This window comes from Thalia democratica, chromosome 8 (genome assembly GCF_965202585.1).
Source record: "Thalia democratica chromosome 8, ktThaDemo2.hap1.1, whole genome shotgun sequence".
Taxonomy (NCBI): Eukaryota; Metazoa; Chordata; class Thaliacea; order Salpida; family Salpidae; genus Thalia; species Thalia democratica.
The window spans coordinates 41,320,733-41,336,550 of record NC_139172.1 but is presented as its reverse complement, the minus strand read 5'-3'; the positions used below and the strand labels follow the sequence as shown (position 1 = coordinate 41,336,550).

Here is a 15,818-nt window from a genome sequence, read left to right as displayed (position 1 = left end):
TTTGCTAATTAAGACCCCCCCGATACCCAAAATGCCTTCTGAAGGTGATTTTTTCTACTTTGAAAAAATGTCAGGCTAAATAGGTCTCTGTCAGGCTAAATGAAAAGGAATTTTGCGCACGAACCCTGCTCTAACTTTCAGGAAACGTTTCTTTTATAGTTTATAAGATTTTGAATGTTGGAATTTTTTAAATATTGAAAAAAAGAATTTTAGATAAAATAAACAAAAAATAGGTGGTTTTTTTTAATAAAGATTTTACTTAGCTACAAGATGCTTTTTACAGATTAAAAAATTCAAAAATTTTTTTGAGATATAGCTGGTCAAAGTTGGAGACAACAATAGGATCCTTATGGGAGGCCCAAACTAAAAGGGTACATAACTAGAAATCACTAAAAATCTATCTCTTATGTTTTTTGAGATAACCACCTCAAATTTTCAAGAAATGTTCCTTGCAATATTTAGAAAAATCTGTCGAAACAAAATTTTAAAAAAAATGAAAAAAAAAATCTTTTTGACAAAATTTTCTAATTAAATCAAGGAACATTTCCTGAAAGTTTGAGGTCTTATCTCAAAAAGCTTAGGAGAAGATAGATTTTAGTAAAATAGTCTATTTTTGCCGTTTTAGTTTGCACCTCCGATAAGGATCCTATTGTTGCCTCCAACTTTGACAGGCTATATCTTAAAAATTATTTTGAATTTTATATGTCTGTAAGAAGCATCTTGTAGCTTAGTTAAAACTATATAAAATAAGATCAATTTTCAAAAAAAAAGGTGTTTACCCCCCTATGCCCTTAAGTTTTTTGCTTAAAATTGTTTTACTTGTGACAATTATTACAAATACACTTTCTGCAAAATTTAAGAGGATTTAGAAAACACTTCACAGAGACACTTCTTGATTTTTCAAAAACCTTATAAAAAGATACAAAAAGATAACAAGTACTACTAAGAGTTTTTTTAATTGTCTTAAAATTTGCTCGAGGTGTGTTTGTAATAATTGTTACATGTAAAACTGTTTTAATATAAAAATTTTAGAGACCAAGTTTTTAGGTCCCATACTGTTAAATTATCAATTGCTTTCAGAAAATTCAGATGAGCCTTGAAGACTTATTTTAATTAACTAAGCTCCCACACACTCAAGGTACTCATTGAAACTCAGAATGTTTTGTAATTCTAGAATACCTCAGAGAAATTTAGCAACGTAATTGTACAAAAAAATAGTTGTAAAAGTATGTATATAATAGTCCACCGAAAAATCTTTAAATTTTAAACAACATTTTTATATACAAAACAAAAGTCTCAATTACTAACGCTACAAAACAACTTAATTTTCATATAACCACAATTTACAACCAATACAACCATAATTTCAGCAAACTATATACATAAAATGGCAAGTCTGGCAAAGCTGTGCACGAGGAACGTTGCGAGAAGCAGCCAGCTTTTAAAACTGGCTTCCGCCCAGCAGCAGGTCAGGTACTACAACAAGGCGCCAATGAACACGGTGTTCATGTTTGTCCCCCAGCAGGAAGCCTGGGTCGTTGAGAGGATGGGCAAGTTCAACAAAATCCTCTCCCCCGTTAGTTGACTGTTTCGAAATTTTACTGAATAAGTTATAAAAATGTTTTTTTTTTGTTTGAATTTTTTTAGGTTGAAAACAAGTTTGCATTTATTTTTACAGTTTGATTTTCAACTTTTTTTTGAAAAACTGGAAAATCCACTAAATTTTCTTTTTGTGAATTTATTTTTATAACTTAAAACAATTTAAAAATATAAAGTAGTTAAGGTGTAAGTATTAGGACAGCAAAGTTAAATAAAAAACTTGTTTATAGGCTAGTTAAATTAAGCTCAAGTTTTTAAATCGAATTTTGCTTGAAATTTATACTTTATATATATCGATAAGTTATTATTTATTTCTAGTTATCTTACTATTTATAATTTTCCTAATGTTATTGTTTAGTTAAAGTTATTGTTAGAGTTATTACATTGATGTTTTTTTTTTCTTTCCAATCTGACCTATACTTATAAAGTAAATTATCTAAAATGACATAATATAAAAGTTATCAAAAAAGTAACTTAATTTGCAAAAGCTGTTAAACGTTTTACTCTTAAAAGTTTAATTTTTTTTAATTTTTTACTACATTAATGTTTTTTTCTTTCTTGGAATATTTTTTTTTGTCTTCATTCCTTTGTTTTAAATAGGTATACTAGTAAAGTTTTCTAAGAAACTATTTGAGGCAAAATTTTGTATGATCCTCTATATCTTTGTTACCAGGTTTAATAAAAAATAACTTATTTTAAGTTACTAAATCTCAAGTTTTACAACTCTGCTTATCAAAAATCATCATGAAAAACATACGAGCTTGTTTGTCAATATATCAAATGAAATTAACAGGGCCTCAACATCCTCATTCCAATACTTGATGCAGTCAAATATGTGCAAGTGTTGAAAGAGCAGGCCATTAAAATTCCAGAACAAAGTGCCGTCACCAAAGGTTTGTTATGTTATCATCTAAAAAAAAAACTTAAATGTTTTTTTTCATAACTTCTTCTTAAACCAAGTATTTTTTTACATTTATCTTGGTATTTGCCCTTTTTGCAGAAGCTAAAAAAACAATTGTTTTATTAACTAAATTAAAAAAAAATTCCCACTTTAAAAAATTCTTTTTTTTAGTCTTGTATCTTATTCAGTTTTTTTTATTCTTAAAAGTATAATATTGATTAAAATCTTTAACCACATAGTTCTTTATTTATTACTAGATTTAAACTGTAAATAAGTAGCTTTAAACATAAGAATTTGTTGTAAGTCCAACTGAAAAATAAAAGATCACATGCATTGCAATAAATAAAATATACTTATATTTAGCTTTTTTAATCTGCAGAAAGAAGAGCTTAAATGTAAATTTAACTTTGGGCCAGATTAAAGCACTATGGTCTAGAGATTTTAATATAATTCTTTTATTTTAATGGGTATCCAAAAAAAAAGGCTTAAAGCTTTTGATGGGAAAGTCTGATATACTCTCCACTTAAAACTTGGATTGGAAAATAAAATTGTTTTAGTTGATAAATAATTTATTAAAAAATGTTATACATACAATATTGATGTTCATATAGAAAGTGTATTGTAATTTATCATAATCCTTAAATTAAAACTAGGATTTAATTTTTATCACAGACAACGTGGGACTCCATATAGATGGTGTATTGTACGTTGTTGTTGATGATCCATACAAGGCTTCATACGGAGTCGATGATCCCGAGTACGCTGTGACACAACTGGCACAAACCACCATGAGATCTGAAATTGGTTTGTAAACTTGAGAATGAATAAATTAGAGTGACAGTTGTAAATTGTTATTTATTAATCTTGATCTGTTTAAACTATAAAATCAAAGCTTTTGTTGTTATGATCAATCAATTAATTACAAGAAAAAAGTAAATCTATGAAGACACACTCTGAATTAATAAAATTTCTAAATTTAATACTGTCCTTGTTTGTAATGTAAAGTTGAGATATAACTGTTTTCTATTTTTAAAGCTTGAATTTTTGTCAAAAATAAAAAGATTTCTAAAAGTAAACTGTCACACAACCCTTTCTTATTTTAAATTTCTAACTTATAAGTGTTCAGTTTTTATCAAATGCAATAATTTCACTTCTAATAAAGGATGCAATGTAGGTTTTTGAGAATAAAACTAAACAAACTTGCAATGTCTTAAAAATATAACTATATATAATACAACAGGTAAGTTATCACTTGATGCGATCTTCCAGGAGAGGGAAGTACTGAATGTGAACATCGTGAAAGCGATCAATGCTGCATCCCACGAAGCCTGGGGAATCAGGTGCCTCAGATACGAAATCAGAGATATTGAGGTTTGTTGATTAGTTACGATGAACATATCATTAAAATTATACCATGAGCTTTTTATATAAAGTCAGAGGTATTAAGGTGGGTGTAAACCATTTTTATTTTAGCATTATGCATGTAGATATGTAGGTCTCTCAGATACGAAATAAGATATATTGAGGTAAGTTTGTTGATAAGCTGTTTGGTCTTATTATCTATCTCCTTTAGAATAGTTTTTACACAATGAAATTCATTTAATAACTTTTGAGACATTGTCAGTTGTGTAAAAAGTTTCTGATACAAACGTATGAAGGAGGAATTTTTCATTAGCGATTATATCTAAATAAATAAATAAAAACATTAAAAATCTATCTTCTTTATTTTTTGGTCACTTAATCTCAAATTTTCTAGAAATGATCTTTGCATTAATAGAAAAAATCATATTGTTACAAATTAAAATATTTTTAATTTTATAAACTTAATGACCAAAAAAAAACAAGTTTTTTAATAAAAAATAGTTTTACTAGATATAAAAAAAATTCCTACAATAGAAATATTTATTATTTAGTTATGACTACTGTGAAAAAGTTTCAGAACAACTGTTTAAAATCTGTAGGATAAGATAGATTTTAAATGAAATAATCTTTTTACTTTAGTCCTTTCATAAGGATACTATTGATATTTCCGACTTTGTAACTTAATACCCCAAAAACTAATTTGAATTTTTAATACGATAGAAAGCAACTGCTCGCTAAGATCAGCATGTATAAAAGGTGCCTTACACCCCTATGTCCTATATGAAATCTATGATTAATACCAAAGTTAAAGTTAATTCTAAAAAAGAACAGAAATAAACATAACATTCTTTAAATTGCTATCTAAAATATTTTTGAGATGTTTTAAAATTTAGTAGTAGTTGAATTTCAATTAGCTTAAAAGTTTATTTAAAAATTAAAATTGAAATTTCTTAAAACAACAGGAATTATTTTTATAATATTAAAGTTTTTGGTTAAAAAGTTTCTGTTGCAAGTAAGTTAGACCACATGAAATTTTTTAATCAGTTCCAAATTAATTAAAAAATTGTTCATTAACGTCATGTTTTTAAATTTTAAGTTTGAGACTTTAAATCAGTAAAATGTGCAGTAGTTATAATCAATAGTAATAAATTTATGTTTTAAGAAATTTTTCGGAGCTTTAAATTGTTTATGATTGAACAAAAATATCAAACACAATGAAATGTGTTCATTGAAGTAAATTTGTATATGACGAAATGTATTATCAACACATAATGTGCTATTATGACTCATTTTAAGCGTTGACGTTTTTATTTTTACAAAAGTTTACTCATTTGTTTAAACAAGTTGTTGTTTGAATAATTATAGCTTTTCAATGATTAGGTTTTGTTGGGTTTGATATGATTTAAATTTGTTTTTGAAATTAAAAAGTAATTTGAGCCTTGAAAATTCAATAATTTATTGCCGTACTTTATTTCACAATATTATGGGGTGAACATACTCTAATTATGTAAAGCAGGCACTGGTTTTTTTCAACAATATTCTAATCTACTAGTTTTTCACATATTTAAAAGTTTCAATTCAGTAAGAACTGAATATTTTGTAAAATAACATAGCTTTCTTATTAAATATTTTCATTTCTTAACAACATTCTCGTCAATAGCGAATACTTATCAATGAGAAATTTTAATTAACAATCAATAAATAAAAACCACTTAAGTTCTATACAAATTCGCAAAGCCTATTAAAAATTATTATTATTGACAAAATCGAGGAGTTAAAAAAGTCTATACATGAATATAAAATAAACCCTTAATTTAATTGGTTTTTTAATGTTTGTTTTAGTTGTTGAAAACTAAATTATTATTTTAATTGGTAATAAAAATTTTTACAAACATGTGTTCATTATTAAAAACTTAAATTAAAAACATTATTAAAAAGTAAATTAACAAATTTAATTTTAATCATTTTGTAAGCAAGTGTTAAATTTAAAAAAACTTAAATATTATTACAATAAGTGCAATTTAAGTACTTGTAGTACAAATAAACACCTTTTCCAAATAAGATAAATTTTTTGTCGAAGTTCAAAACTATTTTTTAAACTAGTGAAGTAGAAAACCGAAATGAAAGTTTTAATGTTTGTAGTTGTTTTATTAATATTAGTTTTAATTGTTAAATAAACTTCTAGGTACCAGAAAGAGTGAAACATGCTATGCAGATGCAAGTTGAAGCTGAAAGAAAGAAGAGAGCTTCCATACTTGAATCTGAAGGTTAATAAATTTATATTATACAAAGAATAAATAGCTTCTTTATTGGAATCTGAAGGTAAAAAAAATTATTTAAATTATAAAATAGTTATAGAATAAAGTGGAAAGTTAATAAATTTTCATTGTATTAAAAGAAAATAAAGTTTTTATAATAGAATCCGAAGGTTAATATTGTATTAATTATAAAGTAAGCTTTTACATTTAAATTTGAAGTTAAAAATATATTCAATTAGAAAATAAGTTTCTATTTTGGAATCTGAAGGTTGATATTTTATTTGTTATTTGAAAAAATAGCTTAATTGTTGGAGCTTGAGAGTTATTATATAATGTATTATTTATAAAAAAGTTCTCAATTCACCCAAAATTTATTCTTTCTATAGAAAAACAAGTATTTTTCAATTATTATTTTTATTATAACTTATTTGCATCTATAATGTTATACAATTTGATTGTATTTTGACATTTAAAATTTATGTAATTAATTTATATCAGGTCAAAAAACATCAGCTGTGAACAGGGCCGAAGGTCAGAAAGCAGCTCAAATTCTGGCTTCAGAGTCTGAAAAAATTGAAAAAATCAACCAAGCGCAGGGTTTGTTTTATTTTAACAAAATTAGTTTGAATATTTTTTCAATATAAGTTATAATGAGTCAAACAAGCTTAGAAAATACGTTTGTTAATATTCTTAGAAAATAAACTGTAAATGTTGGGAAGACAAGCAAGCTCGAAATTTATTTTGTTTATAAGATGTTACAATTCGAAGAAATTTATTGTTTTTTTTTCAGTTTTGTATAAAGCATTAAAGTAGATTAACTTTGCGATTAAAACATACAAAAGAAAATAAAAATAATTTTATAAAGTAAAGGATCATATAAATTTTGTGGGTCTGATAAAACATGAGTAAAACTTGGTAAACTACTTATAAACGTTGATATAAAATTGTTTTTATACGCTTTAAAAATAATTTTGAGTTATAAGAAAAACACTATATTACCAAAGTCTGTTGTTACTGGCAAAGTTATTTTTGTTAACACCATATTATTATTTTCCATTGTCGATAATGCTTAGGACAAAGGTGTTGTTCCGTTATTCTTAAGTCATAAGATGTAAATTGTATTGTTATTCTGTAGCTTTAAAAAGGAAGTGTGTTTGTAAATTATGAATTTTAAATTAAAGAGAGATTTAGTTTAATACAAACAAAAAGTGTTTAGTCACGCACACTAACAACTATCAATGTTTGAAATTTATGTCTTATACTATGCTTTTAATCGATATCAGAAAATAGATTGAAAATTTAATGCCCATTTTGATTTTATAAAACAGTTTAAATATGTAGTATCTTGAGTTTTTACATGTTTGTTGTTGTAAATGTTTTCAAATCAGTTACTTTTATTTTGACAATTCAATTTCTGCTCTCTTCATTATAAAATGGCCTCAATAAATGTTCATTAACTATAATACTTAGATTAAAAAAACAGATTAGCGCTTTCGTTGCACATAATTAAAACTAAATATGAAATATACTTTTTTATTAAAAAACAATTCAATAAGTAATAGAACAGTATATAGGTACAAGAGACCTTGTATTTGACTAATCAATCCAGTATATCTGTAATAAATTCCCTTATAAACGATATAAGTAGCATAATTTTTAATATAACAATTCAATTAGTTGAGATTTTTCAAGTCTGTGCATGATTGTTTTACCAGTTGATGTTTTTATTGTGTTATAAATATTCTTATTATGTTGTAAATAATTCTGTATGATGTTATAAATATTTTAATTATATTATAAATTTTTTTATCATATATTTGAAGTATTTTTAATGTGTTATTATTTTTTATATACGTTACAAAAACATTTTAATTATGTTATTAAAGTTTTTGTTATTATACAAATATTTATATCATGTCAAAAGTATTTTATTGTGTTTTAAATAAATTGATTAATAACCACATGATTATTACCATTGTGATATGGATATTTTATCATGTTATAACTATTTATATTGTGTTATAAATATTTTAACAACAAGTATATTTGTTAAATTAATTTATTTCTATAAATATTATTATTTCTACACACAGGAGACGCAGAAGCAATATTGGCCAAAGCACAGGCAAAAGCTAAAGCTATTGAGTTGGTTGGACAGGCTCTTGCTTCTCAAGTTAGTTACATTTAAGTTAATTTAATTGAAAATATTTTAAAGCTATCGAGTTGGTTGGAAACGCATTGGCTTCTCAAGTTAGTATTAATTAAGTTAATTTTATTGAAAATATTTTAAAGCTATTGAGTTGGTTGGACAGGCTCTTGCTTCTCAAGTTAGTATTAATTAAGTTAATTTAATTGAAAATATTTTAAAGCTATTGAGTTGGTTGGAAACGCATTGGCTTCTCAAGTTAGTATTAATTAAGTTAATTTTATTGAAAATATTTTAAAACTATCGAGTTGGTTGGAAACGCATTGGCTTCTCAAGTTAGTATTAATTAAGTTAATTTTATTGAAAATATTTTAAAGCTATTGAGTTGGTTGGACAGGCTCTTGCTTCTCACGTTAGTATTAATTAAACAAATATAAACTCATAAGTTTAAAGCAATTGAATTAATTGGAAATGAGCTTGTTTCACAAGTTAATATTAATAAAATAAAAATGAAGTAATAGTAAACGACTAAATGATTGAAAATCGAATTGGCTCCTCAAGTTCGTTTTAATTAGCTAAATATTTTTTTTGTAAATGCCCTCACGTAGATTTAAATTAATTAATTTCTATATTAATTAAGTACTTAAAACGTTGATAGTTCTTAATATTTTTTTTTTAAATAACATCATAACACAAAAAAGTTAATTAAGACATGATCTTCCACATAGTTTGCATTATATTTAATTGATAATTAGTCGCAATTTAATTTGCCACTTATGTGATGAAAAAAATAGTTAAAAACATAATAGTTTTGTCAAGTCATCATAACCCTTATGAGAACTTAAGTTGTTTTACATGATATTCGAATTTAGCAGGTTTCATGAAACATAAAACAACATTCAAATAATAAAGTGAAATTTTAACAAAAATATATTACCCTCAAAGTAATAAGTTTTTATTCAAAAATCTGCTATTAAGCAGTGTAACTGAGGTAGTACTTAATAAACTTTTGGTGTTTGAACGTATTATTGTTATTACTCGAAAATCTAAAATTTTTAAATGTATTTTAAGTTGTAGGAAATTCCCTGTTGGCATACAACGACATGTTTACGTATTACAAATGTTTATGACTAAACTTGTCGCCATAAAAATCACTACATTATGTTAATTTTTGTGCTTGGTAAATAAAAGTTTTATTTATTTCTTCAATAAAAATTTTAGCATTGTTTTTTCACTTAATTTTTTTTCTTTTTATGCTAGTGTCTTTTAGTTTAACTTAGGTTTTAATGCCTAGGTCATTCGTTTAACAATTAACTACAACAATAATAAAAATAATAATATGTGTTTATTTCATTAGAAAAACGGTAATTTTGTCATTACACTAACTTATTAGTATTGTCGTTACAGCAAGGGTCAAGCGCTGCCAGCTTGCAAGTAGCAGAACAATACGTGAACGCGTTCGGCAATCTCGCCAAGGAGGGAAACACTATTCTGCTGCCCTCCAATGCCGGAGATGTGTCGTCTATGGTCGCACAAGTTAGTTGAAGTGTCATTAATAAAATAGTCATAATTTTCTTACGAACAACAAAAAATCATTAGTAATCTAAGTCTTAGTTTTCGTCAAAACAATTTCAGTAAAACAGTTATTTAAATTGTTTAAAAGCTGTTTAGAAATGGGTTTGAGTAGAAAATTTATCTTTATAATTGATTTGAGCGGTTTTTAATTCAAAAGATGTTTAATAACAGAATATAATACTTGAAACAAAAATTTTAAATCCTGTTTTTCTAAAAGACTTCTAAAAAATCACTATTCAGGCGTGTAAAAATAAACCCTCTAAACAATTCCTTGCTACTCCCTGCTGAAATTAACAATATCCTTATGTGTCACTCTAAATATTTAATCAATTTTTTTCAGGCCGTGTCGATCTACTCAAACATGAAGCCTGCGGGTCAACCGGCAGCTCCTGAAAAATCCGAAGAGAAAGCAGAAAATATCAAGAGACTCGAAGAATAAGTTAATGAGAAAATATTGATCTTACTGAATTTTCTAGTTTTCCTTGAAAATAGTTTAGCACCATTCTGTCCTATTTATTTTTGTTAGGCAATATACACTGAAAAATTGTGAGCTCTAAATGTCGGTTTATATTTATGCCTTAAATTAAAAACAAAGTCTTTTTAAAATTATCATTATCAATAAAGTTTATTATATAGTTGTAATCACAAAGCCGAAATAGATTAATACTGATAAATGTTTTAGTTATCAAAATATTTAAGTTTACATTAAAATTGAATTTTGTGTTTTGTTATGTTTTTTATAAAAACTTGTGTTCAAATAAACGTTTTGTATCAAAACTTTTTTTCTTTATTCTTGATAAATAAATTTTTATTAAACAAGTCACTTAAAAAAATTGACAATGCTGCTTATATATATGAAATTAGTTTTGTATATTATGAAAATAAATTCCAGGTTTACAGTATCTTTGTCAATACTTGTAATAAATTATATGTGAAACATCAATTTAACTTCTTCTAAATAATTTAAAATTAGCTAATTTATTAAAACATAAACAATTGATGTACAAATATTTAAAAATTTAACAGGGTTGCCACACATTCAGGATAATTCAGGGTATTATGATTTTTTTTAACTTCGGATTACTTGAGGCAGTTTTTATTTTTTTGTAAAAATCTTCGGATAGATTAAAGTTTTATAAGAATCTCAGGACATATTTGTAAAAAACTCAAGATAGTTTTAGTATATTTGAATATGTCAGGACAGATGTATTCTAGAATGGTATTAGTTGATCCAGTCACAACATTTTGTTATTTTATATAACCAATTTGGTTCAAGAACAGGATTTTTTTAAATATTTAAATGAATGTTAAAGTTTTTTAGCCTTGGCCTAGTTCTTCACTATTCTTAGAAATAACATAGAAGTTTATGTTTTAAATCTGAAATTAATTACCATGATTTGAATTAATTCATGCCAGTGAGTACTCTATGTGGTAAGATTAAATTTAGTCAATTAAAATGTCAAAAAGAAATCAAACTATTTTCTAGTCTATCTTTAAATAGCTAGTCGTATTTATTTTTATATTTGTCGAAAGTAGTTTTGTAGTCTTTCGAGTATTGTCTTTCTGCCTGCAATGTAGATAAATTATTTTTATCCATTCAGATTCTGAATAAAAGTTAATTAAAAACGCCAAGAAACTGTCTATTGCGATTTTCCAAACAAAAATTTAGTTTAAAACTTCATTTTACCAAAAATTTTCATAAACTTATTAATATCCTTAAGTGACACTAAACTAACTAAACTGTTTGAAGTAACTTGAAATTTGTGTCCGGTTTTAGTTGAAAGTACTAAGTTTATTTCTTTTTTATAATTAATGTTTATTATTGTAAACATAGTTAAACTGGTCCAAAAATGTAATATGAGTATAAAGTGATTGAGGTATTTTTAAACTACTTGAGAAAGTGTTTTACTTAAGTTGCTTGTAAAAAAGGACTTTTAACTAATAATAAAAAATAATTTTTGACAAACAAGTGTACAGATCTTTTTTATTCAAAAATTCCTTATTTTATGTAAATTAATAGTTTCTAAAGATTGATATACACACTCACAAAAGTATTTAAAAACTCGAACTTGATTTTATTGTGAACTAGAGAGTGATTTAATTTGTTAAGGTTAGTAGACGTGCCTGCAGAAAATTTGTTTATTAATATAACTTTTACTAACAAAAATGATAGTGAAATAACAGCACTAATCTAAATAATATTAGATCGAATTGTTGATATAAACCATAACATAACTTCTGCTCTACTGCAAACGTTTTATTACATTTAATGTAGAACTTAATATTGCTTACATGTAGTACTAGTTTTCTTCGACTGCATAATACATGGATAACCACTGTTAAAATTACATGGTCAAAAGTTTAAGTATTTTTATTGCTTTTGAACAATTTTTTTTTAATCTATCTTACTTATAACTAAAAACTCTTTACTGTATATAACTTCAGAATGATACAAGTTCATAAGGCAACACATAAATGGTAAACAACAAAAATAGCATAATTATGTTTGCTAATTTCTAAGCACCAAATAATTTCAAAATTTAGTTTTAATATGGCACATCGCAAAGTAAAAAGTCTTTAAGAGTATGCTTTATAGAATCTGCTGTATTTTCTTTAAAGTAAACCTGGAATAAGACTTCATAGTTCAAGAAAAATAGTTTTATCAATAACAATTTGTATATTAAAAGTGATTATAGTTTACAATAACCAGAAGAAGTATTGTAGTTGTACTGATCAAAACTGCTTCAAAACTGTAGTTTAGAAATGTGAATACTTTAGATTTAATCAAACTACCGCTAGAACCAATAAATTAGTTTTTGACATTACTAACTAGCTACAAAAAAAACTGCAAAAAATATATTTCACAGTTCAAAGGCTTTTTATAGTTAGTATTAGTGTTGTACGAAGTTGTTTTTTTTTAATTCTGGTAACCACTAAGCAGATGATAATAAAACTAAATTACAATTTTCGAACTTATTAACAGCTGTAGAGTTATACAGGTAACATGCAGAGTTATGATGAAAATTAGCACAACATAGTTTATAAATAAAAGTCTCTATGGCACAAGTTAGATAGCAAATCAATAATTTTTTAAAAGTTTTTATGGCTATTTACCATCCGTCATTCTGTCATTTGCAACGTTTTGCAGCGTTTTCTGAAAAAAAAAAACGAGTGTGTTGCATCGTGTGTATTTTTACCTGCGTTATTAACGTAATAAACAAATGCTATTTTAAGAAAACATTTGGTATCACGGTAAACCAGACCAAACCATTTTTCATGTAAACAACTAGCTAAAAGCAATTTTTATTGCTAAGATGGTTCAGGTAAAAACATTATTTCCGAATAACTATAACTAAACTTCTTGTTTACGTTTTCTTGTTGGTATCTATCAAAATAAAAGCGAAGTTAAAATTTTCTTTTTGTGCACTAATTTAAATTTCAAGTTTGCTTACAGTAATAAATAGTTTCAAAATTTGTTTAGCATGGCAATTTTTCTCTATAAGTTATCTTTCACTACAGACTTAAAGTTACATGACAAAAGTTAAAAAATTTACAAATTCAATACCTTTAATGACAATTTTTTAATTTATATTTATATATATATTAAATGCTATGAAAAATTATCTAACTTCTTGAGGTTCTTTGTTTCTAAGTTCTTGGAAAATCAAGCCATACATGTGGAAATTTAAAAAAAAAATTGACGTGTTTACGTATTTAAAGTTAAGATTTTTGTAAAGGAACTTTTGCGAAGTTTTATATCACAAAGATTGATTTTCTAATTTAAGTTTTTCGACCATCAAACTGTTTTACAGCTTTATTATTTTTGTACCTATAATAAAAACTGTTTTTGTAGGACTACGTTATTTATTTACATAAGGTCAGTGTTTCTTAATTTTTGACTAGAAAGTTTGCTGAACTAAACTTAACTATGAGATTATTAAGTTTAAAAACTTTTTATTAAAAGGTACTTTTTTAATTATCTTTTTTTAAATGTATTAGAACGATTTGAAATAAATTAATGACTATAATACTAGCAACAATTAAAAAAGGTGTTTTCTTAAAACAATTTGTTTGCAAATTAAGACTTGAAAAAAATTCAAGTGTTAAAAAAAATAGTATGTAAAGGTAAAATATTTTTGGCAATTAGTTTTTTTTAACAGAGTATCAAACCTTTTTCTTTATTATAAGTCTTAAATACTTTTTACACATAATTAAATGATAGTATATAAATGTATTTTCAAAATATTTTAGTTGTAAAACACTAAACAAATTAAAAATAAAAACAAATGACCGAAATAATTTTGTATAATTTTGAAATAGTTCAAGAACAAAAAAATTGAAACAACTAAGTAAACACTATATATTGAAAAAATAAGTAAAGCATTTCTTTAAAAATACTTATTTAATTTTTGTTTAAAATAATAAATTAGGATAAACTTAAATGTTATTATTGATTTTGTCTAAGCTAAAAAAGTTAGCTACTTTTTGGTTATTCACAAAAACGAATATTTGAAGATTAAAACTACTATGCAAATGTACAAAAGCCTGCTTGTTTTCTACAAATTTAAACACTCTTACCACAAAGAGAATTAAAAATGTATAAGTAAAACTAGTTTCATACCTTTACGTAAAACTTGAATTAATCTACTGTTATAAAATTGTAATTAGCTCAGAGTGCACAATAATAGTTTTTTTATTTCTAGTGCACATAGTCAAACTATAGAGATAAAAAAAGCTTATACAAAATTTACATGGGTAGATTAAAGAAAAACTTATTTGCACACACTTAAAATTTGAAAAGATAATTGAAAGATACAAGTTGTCTAAACGTTTTAAAAATAACTTATAATTTAAATATAACTAGTAATTTAGAAACCAAGCTATACAATTTGTACAGTTTTTTTCTGAGTGCAACTTGAAATAATTAAAAGCTGTGGCAGGAAATCTAAAAGAATATTCTAATTAAACCTTTACTAAACTAATTTTATCGATGTTAGAGGTTTCACTATCTCTCGTTTTTCAAAAACATCCACATTTACCTTAAAACTTAGCCATTGTTTGGTTTATGACCCGTTTGCATTTGTCTAAAGTTTAAGAAAAAAGTTCTTTAAGCTTCCTTACTGAATTTTTTAGATAATTAGCTGGTGTTTGATGTATGCAGCCTTAAAAAGACTTTTCATTTAGGTTAAGGAGTTTAAACAAACTACCATTTAAAAATAACTAAAATTAAGTAAGTATTAAATAAAAGCAAACTATGTGTTGTAGAATATAATTTTAGCTTTATAAGTTAATTAGGAATTAAATTGAGTCAAAATATGGATATTTAATTCTGGTACTTGTTACCTACGACAAAAAAGTTGTTGATAGTTATACTAATAGCCAAAACTTTTTCTTTTACTAAAAACATATATTTAGTTATATTTATCAAAACACAAACTCAAAAAAAAACTCTACAGCTTTGTGAAATAAAAGCTCAAGTTAACACCTTCTTTACCTGTATTAATTAATGAAAATAATTTTCTAATAATATCAGAACTTGATAAAGCCTCTTTTTTTAACAAGTCCTTTCAAAAGGTATTTATTAAAGATTGTGATGACAAAAATTTTAAACTTGTTAGTAAAAAGTGTTTAGAAATGAAAAACTTCTTCATAAGCAATGATGAAATAATTAAGTCTGTTAATCATTTAAAAGATAAAATAATCAGAACGCCTGAAAACATTCCTTCATATTTTATTAAACGTACTGTTTATTCCCTAATTCTTCCAATTTTACTAATTTTTAATTGTTCACTAGCTGCATCCTCTGTACCAAACCAGTGGAAAGTCTCATATGTCATACCAGTGCACAATAAAGGTAGTAAGTACACCCCTTTTAACTACCGACCCATTTCTTTGACAAGCAGTTTTTGTAGAATTTTCGAACATATAATTTCTCTAAAAATACTTGATCATCTTTTTTTAAATAAGCTAATTTCAC

The 15,818-nt window shown here is 25.2% G+C and overlaps 1 protein-coding gene across 1 annotated transcript; it reads left to right on the top strand.

The window, feature by feature from the left end:
* The first annotated feature begins 1,374 nt into the window (after positions 1-1,374).
* Positions 1,375-10,620, top strand: LOC145843396 (stomatin-like protein 2, mitochondrial). Its single transcript, XM_082950870.1, has 9 exons — positions 1,375-1,576; positions 2,393-2,492; positions 3,173-3,304; positions 3,741-3,871; positions 6,048-6,129; positions 6,619-6,717; positions 8,214-8,293; positions 9,674-9,802; positions 10,182-10,620. The coding sequence occupies exons 1-9, from the start codon at positions 1,388-1,390 to the stop codon at positions 10,278-10,280; spliced, it is 1,041 nt and encodes a 346-aa protein (XP_082806996.1). The 5' UTR covers positions 1,375-1,387; the 3' UTR covers positions 10,281-10,620.
* The last annotated feature ends 5,198 nt before the right edge of the window (positions 10,621-15,818 follow it).